Source organism: Capricornis sumatraensis, chromosome 13, assembly GCF_032405125.1.
Source record: "Capricornis sumatraensis isolate serow.1 chromosome 13, serow.2, whole genome shotgun sequence".
In the NCBI taxonomy this organism is placed as follows: Eukaryota; Metazoa; Chordata; class Mammalia; order Artiodactyla; family Bovidae; genus Capricornis; species Capricornis sumatraensis.
The window spans coordinates 78893966-78913012 of NC_091081.1; the positions used below are offsets into that span (position 1 = coordinate 78893966).

Genomic DNA, 19047 nt, shown 5'->3' on the forward strand with positions numbered 1-19047 from the left:
ATGGTAAAGCATCTGCCTGCAATGCGGGAGACCCGGGTTCGATTCCTGGGTCGGGAAAGTCCCCTGGAGAAGGAAATGGCAATCCACTCCAGCACTCTTGCCTGGAAAATCCCATGGACAGAGGAGCCTGATAGGCTACAGTCCATGGGGTCACAGAGAGTCGGACACGACTGAGCGACTTCGCTTCACTTTGAAATGTCTACCTCCAGATCATGGGAATACGGCAAAAGGAGTTTACCTGGCAAAAGGGACTTCAGAGGTGTGATTCAATTAAGGGTCTGGAGATGGGGGGATTATCCTGGATTCTCTGGATGGGTCTGAAGTCATCACAGGGTCGTTGTAACCGAGCAGGTGGAGAGTCAGAAGTAGAGGTATGAGGACATCAGCAGAGGTTGAAGTGATGCGAGCTTGTGAGCCAAGGAATGCAGGAGGCTTCTGGAAGCTGGAAACAGACTCTCCCCTTACACCTCCCGGTGGAATACAGCCCTGCTGTGGCCAAGTTTAGTTTCCTGACCTTCAGAACACTAAGATGATGCATTGTGTTTATGTGCCAAGCATTATGTTAAATGGCAGAGAGACAAAAATAAAGAACCACAGTCCCCATGGGGTGGGCAGCTCCAGCCCTCATGCTTGGCCTTGGGCATTATTCTAACTCCTCATCTTCTAATGCTTCTAAAAGTGAAGGATTGGATGAGACAGTTTAGCATTTTTTCGTTTTCAAAAATTCAGTTATTTAATATGATTAAAGCACCAAGTTAAACAGTTATAGGAATGTGCATTTATCACACAAGCCTATGAAGCGAAAAAAGCGAAGTAATGGATCAAGCATTCCATTTGGTTTTGCAACAAATCTCATTAAATTACGTCTTTAAATAGAATCAGGTCTTGACTGCTGGAGAGAAGGTGTTTGTTAAGGCTTCGTCATAATAGCAGGCTGTCTCAAATAGAAAGATCACCAAGAACCTTAAGAGCACTAATTACCCCTTACATCACCCTATGTAGCAGAGATGTGTTATTAGTGTTTTATTTTCACAGCTGGGTAAGTCAAGGCACAGAGACACATTAAGTTGCTGGTAACTTGGACAAGGTCACGGTCAGTAACCTTGGGAGAGAACTGTTTCTTCTTGTTTTTTCCCTCCATGTAGGGGAACAGGATTTTAACCACTCTCCGCCCCCCCTCCCCCCACCTTTTAAATACTCCTCTATTAACACACATGGAGTAAAACCCAATAATAATATATCCTGCAGTAAAGCAAATTTAGATGTAACTGGATTGATAACGGCCCTTGCCTCCTTATCTGGGTTCTTATCCAGGGTCTGGGGCTTGCAATTAGGAATTAACTGCCTTGTGATCATTTGGGCTTGTTCAGTGCAAGGAAAGCTCGATGGTTTAGTAATCATCTTACTAATCTTTGTTCTTACATTTTTCCTGCCTGCCTTCCTATTTCTCTCCCTTTCTCTCTCTCTTCCTATAATTCACACTGATTTTCATTCACCGTGTAGCAATGCAAGCGTATATTTTGTGTGACACAGTTCTTTGAAACCTACTTATGGTGGCGTTTTCCTGTAACTAATTTCTCTCCTGTAAAATCTGCACTGACATTTTTACCTTTTAAAAAAGTTAAGTATAATTCATATACCATAAAAGTCACCTCTGAAAGTGTACAGATCAGTGATTTTTAGTATATTGACAAGGCTCTGCAACTGTCACCACTATCTAATTCCAGAACATTTTCATCACCACGATAAAAAAAAAAAACGAAAGAAAAGAAACTCTTGTGCCCATCAGCAGTCTCCTCTCCTCTCGGCTCCTCCCAGCCCCCGACAGTTGCTTCTCTGCTTTCTGTTTCCATGGACTTGCCTGTTCTGCTGTTTCATAGAAATGGAATTGTACGATATGTAGCCTGTTGTGTCTGCCTTTTGTTTAGTGTGATGTTTTCTAGCTTTATCCATGTTGTTGCATGAAGCAATACTTCATTCATTCATCTTTTTTTGGCTGAATAATGCTCTTGTTTTACCCTCTTTAATCCCACCATACAGTAGGTGATCTTCAGGTTTCCTTTTTCTTACAGCACATCCCCCAGTAGAAACTTGTGAGTAATTTGTTGTTAGGATTCTCCTTCAGGTCTTTAAGTTTGTAAATTATTTGTGGCTGCCCTGGGTCTTCGTTGCTTCGCGTGGGCTTTATCTAGTCGCAGCAAGTGGGGGCTACTCGCCAGTTGCTCGGGCTTCTCACTGCGGCGGCTTCTCTTGTTGCAGAGCACAAGCTCAGGTTTCAGTAGTTGTAGGGTACGTGGGCTTTGTTGCCCCGTGGCATGTGGAATCTCCCCAGACTAGAGATAAGACCCATGTTACCTGCCTTGGCAGGTGACTTCTTAACCACTGGACCACTGGGGAAGTCCTCAGGGTCTTGAATAGAATTCCAGCTAAATAGCTTGTCAGGGTTTTGAACTTACATACTTCTTTATCAAAGTTCTTTAAGTATCAGAAATGCTGGTGTCTGTTACATGCCTCTGAATATGACTGGGACATCTGGGTGGTCCTCCCAGCTCTGCAGGGATCAGGTTCTGGTGAAACAAAAACTCTGGCTGAAGATCCTGTTGCTATGGACTTTGTACTTTCCATCAGGGAACTGATAATGTGCCATGGAAGGGCCCCCACCCCCACCCCCAACCCCAGCCATAGCCTCCTGGAACACCAGAGCATGGGTGCACTTGCTTTCCTTCCCCCTCCTCCAGGAAGGCCTCCGAAGCCACCCCATTGTAATGTAATGCGCATGGAGATGGCCTGCAGCACATGCCTGCCTTGGAAACATCTGCCACAGTCCTGTTCCTGTAAATGTCCTTTCAGATGCTGAGAATATTTATCACAAGATAAGTGAATCAAATCATGGCAGCCTGCTATTAAGAAACATTTAGTACCAGTATTTACTTCTCTCCTGTTTATCGCCAGAGACCTTGCATTGTCAAGAACGTCACCAGTTGGAATGACCTGAGGTCAAGTGCACTTGGAAGATTTGTGAAATTGCATTTTTCTGGATGGCATTTCTGTTATGATAGAATTTCCTTCTCTACAAGCTTAATGATGATATTCAAACTGCTGCCTTGAATTTCCTTGACACAAGAATAATAACAATAAAGAAATGTAAAGTCCCAACCTTCTGAAAAGTAGATTATTTTTTATCTTTGTCAGAAGAACATAAAGTAATAGTGATCTGTTTGTTAATGGTACAGGTTAGGACTTGACTAGCCTTTGAATGTAGTCAACAAATATAGCTATTTTTTTCTCTCACTGAATAGTCCTTCTGTTTTTTATCTAAATGGTTTGGTTTCATTGTCTTTCACTGATCGATGACAATTAATATTTGCCTGAATGACAGTGCATTGCCAATATCATTAATGAAAGATGTCGCAAACCATTGCATTTTTAAGTAAAAGCATGAGCAAAATATAGGGAAATCTGAGTTAATTAAAAATGATGAATGGTATATAAAGCTTGCAAGCTGAAATTAAAAATTGAGAGACGTTAAGCTTTTCTGTGCAAATGAAGTCAGTGCTCAATGTGTGTTGAAAACATTAGTTTAGAATTTTATATGGTGGGTGAAGCTTGGAGAACTGAAAAAATATTGTAATTTTGAATTTACAAAATGCTGTTTCCTTCTACTGGCAGCCTTCATTTACCAAAATCTTTACCTTTTCTTAAAATGGTAGGCACTCATGGTGTTTTAAATAACAAGATACAGGATAAGATGAAGAAATTGGATACTTTCTAAGATTCTTTTCAGATGTAAAATTCATTGATTCTTTATAAGCTGTTCATTTATGAAATTACAGAGTAGAAATTCTGAGAAACTGAATAAATTGAGTAGATTAAGAATATAAGTTATACAAGCTGTATATCTGACAAGAACGAGCACATTATGGGTGGTGTGTCTGTAGACCAAATTGTGTTACCTGAACTTAACTACAGTTGGCCCTTTTTATTTGTAAGTTCTGCATCCTTGGATTTAATCAACCATGGATGGAAAATACTATTCTGTGCTGTAAAGGACTTGAACATCCTCGAATTTTATTTCCTTGAGGGTCCTAGAACTGGCCCCCCTCTGATACTGAGGGATGAATGTAGAGATAAACCTGTTATATGTCAAGGATGTACAACTTTCATGCCACAGGAGATTCTGTGGTTGAAAACTTGATTAAATCATTTATTATTTACTTGTAACTTCTTTGATATTATTTTTTAGATTTTTCTTTTCATCATCTTCATAGAAGATTATCGTTCTGTAGTTTTCAACTCAGAGCAAGTCGAAGGGCTAATGATTAATCAAACAAGACATTTTTGATCCCAAGATGAAAATCCCAGTTAAATATTCTACATTATTTATCAGAGTGCTGTCCTTTAAATTGCTCTAGTGCATGTATGTCCTCTTTCTTAAGGAGATGAGAAGCTAGCATTCCCTTTGTCCTGGCTGTGGACTGTGTGCTTTTCGGTATAGGTGGTGTTCTGTGATGTCACTGACCCTCCCAGAGGTGAAGTTGAAGTCCCAGGCATGGAGAGAAGCAGGGGCAGTTCTCAGCCATCAAGGTGCTGCCCATCAGTGATATTTTGCAAGCTTATGCGTCTGTTTTTGGTTTTCATATGAACTGGAGGAAGGTGCTTTTTACTGCTTGGGGTCGTGGTATGGGATGTCCTGCCTGTTCAGATCAGCTCCTCCCTCTGCAGAGACGAGCTTCTGGACATTCACATGGTGAGAACCACACGAACCAGGTCCATTTTACAAATGGACACAAAGTATTTCTTCCCCACAGCTATAGGGTACTCTGGGTACTTTGAGTTTTCTAGGAGTGCAACACCTCAGTACATCAAGGGAAGTTTGACCTTGGTTTTGTTCAGAACTTTGTCAAGAGTTTTTGCCCACTTGGAAAAATCAGGTCCATGGGATTCTCCAGGCGAGAATACTGGAACGGTTTGCCATGCCCTCCAGGGGATCTTCCAGACCTGAGGATGGGACCTCTGTCTCTTACATCTCCTGCATTGACAAGTGGGTTCTTTACCACTAGCACCGCCCAGGAAGCCCAAGGTCCCAAATGCCATGGGACAACTAAACCCCCATACCACAGCTAGAGGAATCTAGTTGGCAGTGCCCTACAGGCATTTAAATCTCTACCAAGACATGCTGCCATTGGTCTTGGGTGAAGTGGAGACGTTCCCTGTGAATCTCTGTGGGCAGACTTCTCACAGCTTCATCACAGCTACTAGAATGGTTGTGTCCAAGCATTTACATATTGAGACATGTATTTAAACAAAATTATGTTACTTTCCATTAATTTTTTTCCCCTGTGGTGGATCCCCCCCCCACTGGGTGGCATGGGAGCTTAGTTGCCCCATGGCATGTGGGACCTTGGGTTTCCCAGGTGTTGCTAGTGGTAAAGCACGCACTTGCCAATGCAGGAGGCAGAAGAAACGCAGGTTCCATCACTAGACCAGGAAGATCCCCTGGAGGAGGACATGGCAAACCACTCTAGTATTCTTGCCTGGAGAGTCCCATGGATAGAGGAGCCTGGTGGGCTGCAGTCCATGGGGTCCCAAAGAGCTGGATGCAACTAAAGTGACTTAGCATGCACACACATATGTGGGATCTTCTTTCCCCAAGCAGGGATCGAACCTGCATTCCCTGCGTTGGAAGGAAGATTCTTAACCACTGGACCACCAGGGAATTTCCTTTGTTGTTGTTGTTGTTATTGGCCTTACTGAGTAGCTTCTGGGATCTTAGGCCCTGACCAGGAATTGAACCCACACCCTTGGGCAGTGGAAGCACACAGTCCTAACCACTGACCCACCAGGGAATTACTTATGTTACTATTAAGGCATGTATTATTTTTTTGTGAAATTAGATGTGGGGGTAGCCTATGTTAGAGAATTTTATTTCAATATAGTTAAAGTATGTATTATCAAAAGAGGGGCTTTGGAGCTTGAGGAATGAATCAGTGTATAGTATGCTTTCAAGCACAAAAAGCACAGTTTCGAAATAATTCCCATTCTCATTGCTTATCCTTTCAATCTCCTTCACATCACTCCTCAGCCCACAAACCAAAGCAGAGCTTGTCCTGATGCTATGACTACCATTCTTTCTTTTTTTTTTTTTTAAGTCTTATTGTATTAAACAGAGGGAAACAAATGTTCTCCTCTCATGTGAGTTTATTTCTGGCCTTGGGATTGATATAATACTGAGTTTTAACTCGATTCCTCTTAGAGTTGCTGTTCCTGAGAATGCAGGTGGCCTGCTCAGACTTTCTGGATCTCTCTTTTCTGGGAACCAGCTGAGGCCTGGGCAGAGCACCTCGCCCACCCTCCTACAGCCGGGTGCCGCCGGGTGTCTCTGGGTGTCTCTGGGTGCTGCTGACAGCCACCTGGGTGGGTGTCAGAGACTGGGAGGAACTTGTTGCCTGGTTGGGTAAGGAGGAGGCAGCTGGCAAGACCAGGCTGGTGGGGAGGCATCAGTCATATGAGCCGACATCCTGGTTGCTGGCTGAGCAGAGTGAAGGTTCCTGGAGGGAGTAAGCAGCAGGAGAGATTGGCAGGGACCACCCCCCACCCCCCACAAGACCCCCAAGCCCTCCTCCTGGCCCCTGGTGCCACCTGTTTCCTGAGAGTCCCCTTGTGCACATCAGAGTCAGTACCCGGAGAGCCTATTGCTCCTTACAGGCCCAGGGGAAATGAATGGCCAAGCCCACACTCCTGCATATGAACTGTTGAACTCGATTTGGAAGTGATGGAAACGTAAACTTGGAATTCACGTTACAAGCCAAGTGGGCGAAGCGACCTTAACTTTAACATTCTGATGTTTCTGTTTTCTAAAATAATTTGTGTATTGGCTGTGCTGGGTCTTCATTGCCGCACAGTCTCTTCTCTAGTTGCAGTGAGTGGGGGCTACTCTTTAGTGGTGGTGCACGAGCTTCTCACGGCTGTGTCTTTTCTTGTTGCAGAGCACAGGCTCGAGCGCATTCAGGCTACAGTAGTTGCAACATGTGGGCTCAGTAGTTGCGGTTCTTGGACTCTAGAACAGAGGCTCAGTAGTTGTGGCGCACAAGCTTAGTTGCTCTACAGCGTGTGGAATCTTCCTGGTCCAGGGATCAAACCCCTTTCTCCCGCCCTGGCAGGTGGACTCTTCACCATTGAGCCACCAGGGAAGCCCTAACGTTTCTGATTTTAAGTTGATACCCAGGATGTTACTGAACACAGGTTTTTGCCCTTTATTGTAGTTTGGGGTTGCCAGTTACTTGGCTGACTGTGATAACCTGTGGGGTCTGTACTGATGCTCAGAACTGGAAGACACTGTTTCCAGGGGTCTCACACCTGAAGTCCCATGTTTCCCTCAGTCCCCCACAGACATGATAGTGCAAGAAAGCAGGGGACAGTCAATGCCCGGTATAGCCTGCCCAGGATGTCATTACTCTCCAAAAATGTGTGTTTTTAAGAGGGAGAGATGTCTGAGGCTGGGCTTGTGTGCCACACCTGACATAGTTCCTGGTGTGCCATGAGCGTGCAGTGCCCATCTGACCAGGGAATGAATAAATGGAATTCGTGGTCCACATGGAGGAACAGAGCCTAAGACTTGAGACATCTCTGCTCACTGTTGAGCAGAAGCTCATGTCAGCCAATTAGATGTTTAGTCACTAAGTCATGTCTGACTCTGTGACCCCATGGACTGCAGCATGCCAAGCTTCTCTGTCCTTCACTATCTCCTAGAATTTGCACAAACTCATGTCCATTCAGTTAGTCATGCCATCCAGTCATCTCATCCTCTCTTGTCTACTTCTCCTGCCTTCAATCTTTCCCAGTATCGGGGTCTTTTCCAGTGGGTCGCCTCCTTCTCATCAGGTGGCCAAAATATTGGAGCTTCAGCATCATTTCTTCCAATGAATGGTCAGGGTCGATTTCCTTTAGGATTGACTGGTTTGATCTCCTTGCTGTCCAAGGGACTCTCCAGAGGTTTCTCCAGCACCAGATGTTAGATATTTTGAATTGCTAGACCTCATCCCAAATTACTAATTTCCACAGGGAATAAGGTGAGAAAAACAAGAGTGTATTTACCGGTTATAAATAAATGTCTTGACTTAAATTTGCAGCTTGGTTATTTTTCATTATTTACAACCACATTGGCTAAGGACTCTTCTGCAGTGCGTCTGAACATCTGTTCTGCAGTGGCAGAGCCTGGGGTGGGCAGAAAGCATGTGCTTGGGGTTCTGTGATAGGGATCCAGTGGTCCAACACAGTGTCAAGGGGGCAGGACTGCACGGAGGCTCTCCAAGGTGGGGAGCCCATTTTTGGCTGGGAGGGAAAGGATATATTTACTCACTTTAGCAGCTGGTGCTCAGGCCGTGGGCAGAGTGTAAGTGGGGCTATACATAGGCATTTGGCACCCAGGACAGGATGTCAGCGCGGTGCCTGTTTAAAACCGCTTTGTAAATAAGCGTTCGAATTGTACCGGCCTACACTTCTTTTTAGCCAGTTTGCTCTTCTTCCAGAACCTACTTTGTTCTCATTTCTCCTCTAGTCAGAATACCAAGGGCATGCTGCTGCTTTTTACAAACAGCGATGCAGGTTCAGTTGAAATCTGAGGCTCCTGGACCCAGATCCAAGGTGGAGGATACTGTCAAGCTGGGCTTCCTCGTGCTTTGTCACCTCCAGGACAGAGCTGGTGCATTGCTGAGGGGCTGGAGAAGGAGTCAGTCACCCCAGAGATTCTGTGGATCCAGATACCAGTCGCCCTCTTGCAATTTGGGCAGCAGAACAGCTCCAAGACTTCCTGTCTTGGTAGAGCTGTGTCCTCCTCTTGGATCCCAGGGTCCAGCCTTGGTGGGAACTGGATCCTGTGATGCCTCAGAGAGGATGCCAGCTGCACCCAGGGGCTCCATGCAATTAAGCAGCTCCTCTCTGATTCATAGTAAAGCCTTTTGTCCTGGGATGGGCTGGGTTTGGAGAGGAAGGGCATGAAATATGTTCTGTTAGCAGGTAAGCACTTTGCCTTTGTAAGAGATAAAAGGTGGCTCTGGGAGTTTCCAGCATCTAAGTTCCAAAATTTTGTGACTATGTTGAAGAGATGACTCAGAACTCAAACTTGGCACCCGCTTTTGACATCAGCCGTGTTATTTTCTCCAGCATCCATCTGGTGCCTCGAGGCTCCAAGGCTCCTTGTGGCCATGATGTCTCTTGAGATCTTCAGGGGACTTGAGGTCACCTTCATCTTTGTGTCCTCAGAACTTAGTGCATACCTCACACAGAGTAGGTGCTGTAGAAATCATCATCATGGATAAATGCATTGATTGTGTATCCTGTATTTAATACAACTCTTTGGAAATATTGGAGCTTTGTATTTTTAAGATAAAGGCAGACATAAAGCAAATTTGACTCTGTTGCCTAGGTAATGTACATTTTTATCTCATGGAGTCTGTGACATTGCTCTTGATTCCCTTGTACTTCTCTGTGTCTTCTCTCTAAAGAAAGAGTTCTCCTCCCCTGTGCACAGTGCCTTGGTGGTTCCAGGGTTCTCTCTTTGGTCCTGTTCTTGTCCCACTCTGCACATTCTCCCCGGGGAGCACCATCCATCCCTGTGGTTTCACGGCCAAGTGCATGATGATGGCTCCAAAGCCACATTCCTGTGCAGACCTTTCTTGCACTACCAGACACCTGGGAGTGTTGCATTGGATGGTCCGTGTGCATCTCAGATTCAGCTCTGGCAAAGCCAGTCTTGGGTTGCCCACTCCTGCTCCATCCTGTGCCCATCCATTCTGTCACCTGAGACATGAAAGCCACACTCTGCCTTCATGCCTTCCTTGTCTGCATATCCTTACATGAAATAGGTGTCGAAGAGGAGACCCGTGGAGTTGACCTGCACAGACTGTCTGTGTTCACTTGACTTCTGTGTGTTCATGCTATTCTGCATTCATTTGGATCCTTCTTCCTCGTTCCCTCACTGTTGCTGTGACTTCTGGCCTGTTTTTCTGCCCAAGTCCTGCTTTCCATCAATTCCTCCACCCATGGGCTACCTTCCCCTCCCCCGCCCCCACTACCCTCCGCTGAAGACTTTGCTGAAGTGTCTGCTTTGCTCTGAACGCTGTTAGGGCCCCAGGGAGAATTAACTTCCTCCCAGAGTGGCCCTACTCAGCCCCGTGTGGCTTCTTCTCACGTCATCTCTGGTAGTTTGCTGTGCTTGTGTTTCTGTCTCCCGCCTCCGGTACCAGAAGCACATCCTGAGAGCAGGGACTGCATCTCATCATCTTTGTATATCCAGCACCTTGCACAGTGCCTGGAAAAGAGCCTGTTGTCAGAAAGTGCATATTGAATGCATGGATGAAGAGGTGCGTTTGTGCCGAATACAGTAGGAATGTTGCCTGTTTTCTGTTGGTTGGTCTTCCTTACACAGAGGTGCATGTAGCATCCTCAGTGGTGGAGGACCAGTGGTGCGTCACTGGTCTAGAGTCTGACCTTGCTTCTCATGTGCTCAGCCTGTTGGCGAGTGGACTGTTCTCTGGTGTGGTCTTAGGGGCCTGGAGAGGTGAGTTCGGCATCCCCATCTGTCGTTGCTTCCTGAAATTTGCTTGGGGATGGCTCATGCTTTTGTGATCAGCACTGCGTTATGGGGCTAACTTACTCTACAGCCAACAACAATGAAGTGTGGCTTAGACAAATTGTGGTCCTTTTCTGGGTGGGGTCAGGGTGTTGGAAGAAGTAAAAGGAAGAAGCAATAAGAGCTCTAGAATTCTGTAGACCATTAAGACATTTTCTTTAGGTCTCTTGTTGTATAGTGATTGGTAATACCAGCCTGGATCATGGACCAGCATTTCTGTTCATGAGTTCCATCAACCTCCTAGGGCTCCCATAGCTTCTAAAGGTCTACTAGAGACCACTGTCCTTGCCCTCCACATGCTGGATGGTTTGCCAGTGTCTGTCCCTGTCTTTTCTGCCTAGATCACCTCAGACAGGTATGAGATTGATGGCTTGTTATAGTTAACTGGAATCAGAAACCATCTGGTTTTGCCTACTTGAGGAGAAAGTCTAAATACAAAACTTAGAATGAAAACCTGTGTGTGGTTTTGATAGAAGCTGGTCGTTTCATCTTTCTTGAGTTTAATTTTGAGAACCCTTGGAAAGAACTGTTGAAAATAGTGTACATGTATAAGTACAGATTGGAAAATCACATGCTCTGCTTAACCTTTTATATCATTTCTTAAGCTTTCATATTATTTCTTAACCTTAACTCTGGAAGTTAACAAAGTTTGCTGTTCCTCTTGGGACTTTCAGTTTACATTGCAATGGTGGTTGATGCCAGAAAAAGAACAATTATGCTTGCAAATGAGCAGGTTGTGGGTTGTAATAAGAATCTACGGTGCTACATCCCTCGTTTGCCCAGTTATCCTTTACCATCACTTAGCCAAAAATAAAGGGAAGTGACCAACACTTTATATAAAGTATTTAGTGAAGTTTGCACAACAATCAAGTTTGACAAAATCAGCCAGGCATTTAAGTTATTGTTTTGATTGGTCATTGGCCTTCTTTGACCAAACAGTCAGATGTTGCTGCTTCCATTAGCCAGGGCCCAGGTCTATTTCGGAAGCCCAGCTGTGCGTATGCTAACTACCATATCACTGAGGACCATGATGTCCTGCCTTCTAGGTTTTAATTTTTTCCTTTGCTCTCTTTTTCTATCTGAGCCTTTAAGCTAGTTACTACTATTCTGTGCAGATGGCCAAACTTGCCTTTGTTTTTGTCACTTTTCATGCAGATTTCAGCAACGTCCCTGATGTCACAACTGGCCTGAAAAGGAGTCAGACTGATGGCACACTGGATCAGGTTTCCCACCGGGAGAAGAAGGAGCAGACATTCAGGGTAAGACTCTGTCCCAGATCTTAAGGAAGGACATAGCAGGCAAGTGTTAATTCCTGCCTGCATCTGAGGTGGGGGAAAAAAAGATGGAGTTATCCTACCTCTAGGTCCAATGGCCAACACACTTTTTTTTAAGAAAATAGTTTCCTTCTTTATTGAAAGTGAAGTCCTAGTAGGAACCCTTGACTCTGGCCCGACCTCCTGTATGACCTCTGACATGCCACTGAAGAGTAGGGCAAGTGTGGCCATTCATACATTAGGGTGGTTTGACAAGGAGAATCTGTGTTCAGGTATTCTGAAGGTCACATTAAATTACTAAAATTTTCCTTTACTGCTTTTATTTTGCTGAAGATTATTTTAAGGATGTTGTCTTTTTGTTGTGGTAGAATACACAAAACATACAGTTTCCCGTCGTAGCTATTTTGAAGTGTGTGGCAGTGGCAGTAAGTGCATTCACCGTGTCGTATAAGCCATCACCATTTCCAGATCTTTTCCATCCTGCCAGGTAGAAACGCTGTACCTCTTAGACAATAACCACCTATTGATCCCACCCACTGATCCCACAGTAACCCCTATTATACTTTCTCATTTGCCTGTTCTGGTTACCACATAGAAGTGTGGTCGTATATTATTTGTCCTTTTGTTTCTTCGTAATGTTTTTGGGATTCCTCCATGTGGTAGCCTGTATCAGAACATTACTCCTTTTATGACTGGTCGATATTCCATTGAATGTATATACTATGTTTTGTTTATCCACTCATCTACTGATTGGATCACCGTTAGGCTGTTGTGAGTAATGCTGCAGTGACACTGCCATACAGATATCTGTTTCAAAGCTTGTTTTCACTTCTTTTGGGTATGCCGCTTGGAGTGGAATTGCTGGGTCATGTGGTAATTCTCTGTTTAGCTTTCTGCGGAACAGTCCGACTGTTGCGCCCAGACCGCTCTGCACCCGCTTCCCATTCCCACCAGCAATGTACGACGGCTCCTATTTTTCCACATTCTCACCAACGCTTGTCACATTCCTTTCCTGCATTTTTAACTGTTCTTAGTCAGCTCTCTGGAGAAGGCAGTGGCACCCCAGTCCAATACTCCTGCCTGGCAAATCCCATGGACAGAGGAGCCTGGTAGGCTGCAGTCCATCGGGTTATGAAGAGTCAGACAAAACTGACTGACTTCACTTTCATGCGTTGGAGAAGGAAATGGCAACCCATTCTAGTGTTCTTGCCTGGAGAATTCCAGGGATGGAGGAGCCTGGTGGGCTGCCGTCTATGGGGTTGCACAGAGTTGGACATGACTGAAGCGACTTAGCAGCAGCAGCAGCAGCAGCAGTCAGCTCTCCTTTCAGGAATGGTCTGTCTGACATGATGTCTTTTAGTACCGAGTCCAGTTTTAACTGACTTTGAGATTATTCATGTTTTCTCTCTTTCACTTTCATCTTAAATACAAAGCAAGAATGGAGAAAATATAAACCATCACAGGCATTTGAATAAAATGTACAGCCTGGCCGCACCCCGTTGGGTTTAAACTAATGCTACCAGGAGCTGGTCCCTCCATCATGGCCAGTGGCCCAGCCTGGGGTGGCTGGTGGCCTTGGTTGTGGGGCGAGGGATGGGGTTAGAGCTTGCCAGCTTCAGGGCCGATTCTAGTGGCTGCTGGCACCTGGTCCTTACCTCTCTTCCCTGTTTTGCTTTCTCACCCCCTGAATTCCTCTTCCTACCCGATTCCCTATCTACTTCCTCCAAAATCTCCCTTCTCTTTCTTCCCAATGCCTCATGCAAACCAATTACTCAACTGCTTTCACTGGTCTGGTTATACCCAGGAGGTAGTTTCTTTTACTAAACTGAAGTCATATGGATTTTTAGTCTTTCTGCTCTGTTCCAACTGCGGTTGGTTCTTTACTTTTGGGAACCCAATGTATTAGCTCAGATTCGTCGTGTGTGTGTGTGTGTGACGCAGTGGATCCTAGAGCATCAGATGGATGTGTTTGGCTGCATTGTCTTAAATTTAAAGAAAAATTAATTTATACTTGGCTGTGCTGTGTCACGGTTGCAGCATGTGGGCTTTCTCTAGTTGTGGCGAGTAGGGGCTGCTCTTTATTGTGGTGCGTGGGCTTCTCTGTGCAGTGGCCTCTCGTTGCGGAGCTGGGGCTCGAGGCGCGTGGGCTTAGGTAGTTGCGGCACAGAGGCTCAGTTTTTCCATGGCATGTAGAATCTTCCCACACCAGGGATCGAACCTGTGTCCCCTGCGTTGGCAGACAGATTCTCATCCATTGTACCTCTAGGGAAATCTCTCTCACATTTTCTAAACAAGGCAAATGCTAAGGAAACCCTCAGGAAGCTAGGCTGTCTAAGATCATGTGCCTGGGGGCACTGGCACAGAGTGGCAGCTTGGGGTTGGGGGAGAGTCATTAATGCCGTTAGGGATAATGGTTTCCGCTCTGCTATAATCTGAGTTCCATGTTATAGTTCTTAAGGAAATGGTTTTCCAAGTTTTATGTTAAGATTCAGTCAAATAAATCTGCAGAAAGTTACCATGTTGAGGCTATTTCCATTTCTATTACTGAACAGTACTTATCATAACTAAGCAAAGGTTTATAAAATGAACATTGGGGCATCAGTTGAAATTTAGAAGAGGAGTGAAAGATGCAGTTCAGCTTGAAATTGGAGCCCTCTGAGCTCATTTTTATTGCTAAAATGATTAAAGGATAAAGCGAAGGAATACCAAGGAATACAGAAGAAGGAAAAGAATATTAGCATGTTAAGCACTTGCTGTCAAATTCCTCTCAAGTCTAGAGCAGTTATCATCTCATCTTTTTCAAATCTGAAGATATCTACCAATAATAATGGATGTCAGTACATTTTTAAAACATTCTAGCAATTGCATTGCAGCTACTGAGTTTACATAGTCTTTGTTCCTTGGCAGAGAAGAATCTGTGATCATCAGAAGTGATCACTGTGATGGATGGTAGTGAAAAGGAAGTTTTGAACTGAAGAGTTAAAAAATAAAATTTCTGTTGCTTTTAGCCACCTAGGAAACAGTGGGTTACATCTGAAAGCAGTGCTTGTCTGTTTCTCAAATGGTGATCTGGGAGTTTGATGATGCATGTCCAGTGTGTGATGGCCCTGGCAGTGTCCCCTGGTGCCCACAGGAGGTGGTCACTCCCCAGAGGGGAGACCTCCTTGTTTCCTGGGCTTCCCACGCTGGCCCATCAGCCCTCTCGGGGGTCATTAACTTCTGTACAGATAAGACCCTGGTTGAACCTGGGCTGTTGGGGGTATTTTACTCACCGTATACTAGATTTGAGAATAAGGAATAATTTCCCTTGAAAATCAAGCACAGCCTGGCTTGATGAAGCACAGCTGTAAGCAGGGCTTTTGACAGCCCCGCAATTTCTGCAAATGGGTTATAATTGATCGCCTTCTTTCTCCTCAAGGGCGCCTATTACTGTCACGGCTCTTTGTCTGCCCCTGCCACCCTCCCCTGTGTGGGGGCCTTCCCCCCCCCCCCCCAGTATTGTTAGCAATTAGCTCACACTATTATAACAGTTTGGAGTTTGAAAGGAATAAACAGTTTCTTTGGGGGTGAAGGGGTTGAAGGAGTTTCTGGTTTGTTCTGGGAACTTGAGGTGTGTAAAGCGGTCCCCACAGAAAGGCTGCTGGTGTGGTTTGCTGCCTCTGAGCTGGCTGGGAAGATGTAGCACTGGTGGTTGGTGGTTCTACCATCTCCCTGTGTGTCCTGACCTGGCACCTTTCCAGAGCCGGCGGGCTCAGGGCGTGAGGTAGAAATCCACAGCCACCCCCATCCCCTTGGCTGCCTTGGAGGAAGAGCTTGGTGACGCTAGGATGCCCTTGTGAATGTGACTTGAAAGAACAGTTTGGGATTTTTTTTTTCCCCTCCGCCTGGGGATGAGAGTGAGAGAGAACGCTTGTCATACTCACTTCCCAACAGCCGACTGTAGATGGAATCGTTGCTCCCAGAGGGAGCAGATTTCTCTGAACTTTTCCTGTCTGTGTACAGCACGTAAGTAAACTGAGGGATCTGATTCTCAGGGATGTGGATTCCGGATCCAGATGCAGGCGTGCATGGTGCATGGTTTTCTTTTCTCTGTCTTGAAAGTTGATTTTTACTCTGAAATGTTTCAAGGCTGTTAGGCAGAGAAGATAAGCCTTTCTTTCCAGAAGGATCCTGGCAGTAATCTTCAAGCACTCTTTATAGCTCAGGTTAAGAGAATTCTCACATAGTCGTTATTTGGTGGCATTATCAATTTGTCCTCTCTCTTTCCAGGGTTGCATAGGTCTCTAAATGGATGTCTGAAATAATAGTCCTGTCTTTTTGAAATATAAAGATATCAGAAAGAACTAGGGAAATTTTGAATATTTGCTCTGTAAAAGATGTTTGAAAAGAGAGAAGGATAATTTGAAGACAGTAAATAATTTCAGGCTTTGTCAAATTTTCTTGGAGCATTGTGGATACTTGTATTGGGCTTAATGCTGTGAAAGAAAACCCACAAGGGTGAAACCTGTTTTCTACAAGGTAAGCAGCATTTTTACTTTTGTTGTTCATGATTAAATAATTTTTTTCAGCTTTTTAGAAGAATTTTATGTAATCACCTAGGGCAGCTTTGGCAGTGATTATTTTTGCAGTTTGTAGGCGTTGTTTTGGTAGAACAGCGAGCTTTGAGAATCTGGAGACACAGAGCCCTGACAACTGTGTGTTGTACTCTTTGCAATTTAATCGCTTTAGTTTATATTGTGTCCTGTTTCGTTTTTCAAGGTAGAAAAACGGCGATGCACTGATGATTAGGTTTTGGTACCCGGCATAATCTGAACTTGCATTTAATGTTTAATGCCTGCTCACCCATTTAGCTTAACCTTTTGAGTTTCTCACAAGATTTGCTTTTAAGAGCTTGCATCTCTAAGAAGCTAAAGGAAAAGGATTCGTGGGTCACATGATTTGTTTTCCAGCATTTTAAATTATATGTCTTCTTTACCTTTCTCTGAGTATCCTGTGTTATTTCAGGATCTCCTGGTTGTAAGATGCTTTGGTTAAAAAGTCAAGTGCAAATAGAACTTATTTATAAATAGTTTTTCCACATGGCTGCTATTCAACAGATTAATATAATCGTGATCCTTTTTCAGAAACTAAACACACCAATGTCTAAAGGCATGCCATCTGACATAATCCCTGAAGGATGAACAGAGAGGTAGCATCTTTGAAGCAAAATGGTCCCTGAGAAATGAATTGGGGTCTGATTAGTGAGACAGTTATCTTTCGCAGAGATTCAGTTCCAGGTAGACAGGCAGTGGTACAATGGAAAGAACTCTTCATTTCATGGTAGGAAACTGGAATCTGTGCCCTGAGCCACCAGGCTTTACCACTGTGTACCTTGGGGCAAGGTACCCAGCCTTTCTAATAAGCCTGTGTGTCTTCATCTCTGTAAGTAAAAATAACAGTAGTCCCAAACCTGTGTTGCAGAAAGGATCATAGATGACTGGAAGCCCAGACATGAGGGATTATTGGGCGAGCAGTCCCCCTCCCCGACTGGTTTGTATATTTACATGTTCTGAATGCTTTTCCATTCTACTCATCTAATGCGAGACGTAGTCACCGGGCTGCCTCCCAAGTCTTCCTGAAGTTAGTGTCTGTGGTCAAAGCCTGCTGAGCTGTCCCATGAGATAAGAAAGAATGGGAAACCAAGGGCCTCGACCCTTGAGTCCTGTTTGCTCTTTGTCACCTGCATGGAGACAGATCTTGCCCATCTTTAGCTTAATTTTCTTAGGTAGTGTTTTGAATTGATGACCTTTTCTAAAGGGTTGTTCAAGTGACTGAATAAAAATGGTGTATGTTAGGTTTGCCTTTATCCTTAGCAGGAGTGAGCTGTGAGTGTGAGATGCTTAGAGGGTCTCGTAGACTGTTCGCTCTTTGCAAGAGAAGCATAGCTTCAGGGCAGAGGGAGGCGCCGAGAACACAGAGGACTCAGGCTGAGAAGGATCAAAGTTGAGCTGAGTTTCCCATCAGCCCTCAAGCGCATCATTCTGCATTTCTAACACCTGCTTCCTTTCAGCAGGCACTTGGTGGCAAGTTGGTGAACTCGTTTGGAATGACTAGGGTTCATTTTCATTGGCTTCTGCAAGGCTGTTTGATCTCTTTGTAGTTTGTTGGATTTTTTTTTTGTGGGGGGAGGATTTCCCATTTTCCTAGCTTCAGGATATTAGCTCCCCACTCTTCTTGGTCTGTCCTTGATCATTCAGGCTGATATGCCTGGGAGATGCCGAGTCTCTGCTGGGAGTGGCTGGAAGGGACATTGCTGACCCCTTTGTGGCCGCGGATCATTCATACCCTCTGTCCCACCGGGTTCGATGCCACCCGCAGTGTCAAAGGAGAGAAGGCAAGGAAGAAAGGTAACCAGATCTCAGTACCGGGGCGATGCTCGGGCACTGGGCATCGCACAGTGATGATGCCCATGAGCTGGGCAGTGTTGTGCCCAGAGCGGGCTGCTGTCTGGCCCAGTCTGGGACAGGAGGGCATGTCCAGTGGGCGAAGAGATCTCACTGGTGGTGGCCTCTCCTTTCCCATCCCCGTGGCCGTGGGCTGGGGTCCTCAAGGGGTCCGTGTCAGGAACACATCCCTGGACAGAGCCCCTTGGCCAGTGGCAGTCATTGCTGGCTCATCTGTGGGCCACCTGGAACCGGAGACTCCTTCCAGCTGGGGGATGCCCAACGAATGCCCAGTGGCCCAAACGCCCTGCTGGGAACCTGGGCCGGGATGGGGGGCCCACCAGATGCTGTGAGCTGGCTGGGGGGTACTTCACGACCCTAGGGCTCTGTGCTCACAAGGGAGGTGAGGCGCCACGTGCAGGCAGCAGGGTGTGTGGGGCCCCTGAAGACGTGGGTCTCAGCTCGGGGAGTCCTGGGGCCACCCCTGCTTTCCTGGTTCCATCTGTGAGTGGGGACCCTGAGCCCCAGCGGAGCTGCAGCTGCAGGGCTCCCCCACTCGCTCCCCCTCATGCCCTGGCATTGTTGAGGGCACTCCTGTGGGTGCTCTGACTCAGTTTCCCTCTGGGCCTCCCTTTGCTCCTCTGCTGTCCCCCAGCTTCCCCTTCCTCCCGCCTCTGTCCCCTGCTTTCTCCCTCCCCTCCAGGCTCTCCCATTTCATCCT

General features: G+C 45.7%; 1 protein-coding gene across 1 annotated transcript in view; it reads left to right on the forward strand.

The window, feature by feature from the left end:
- Positions 1-19047, forward strand: part of TIAM2 (TIAM Rac1 associated GEF 2) — a 115395-nt gene that overhangs the window by 59202 nt on the left and 37146 nt on the right. Inside the window, exon 12 of the mRNA XM_068985392.1 lies at positions 11786-11889. Coding sequence (XP_068841493.1) covers positions 11786-11889 — 104 coding nt within the window. The remainder of the gene's footprint in view (positions 1-11785; positions 11890-19047) is intronic.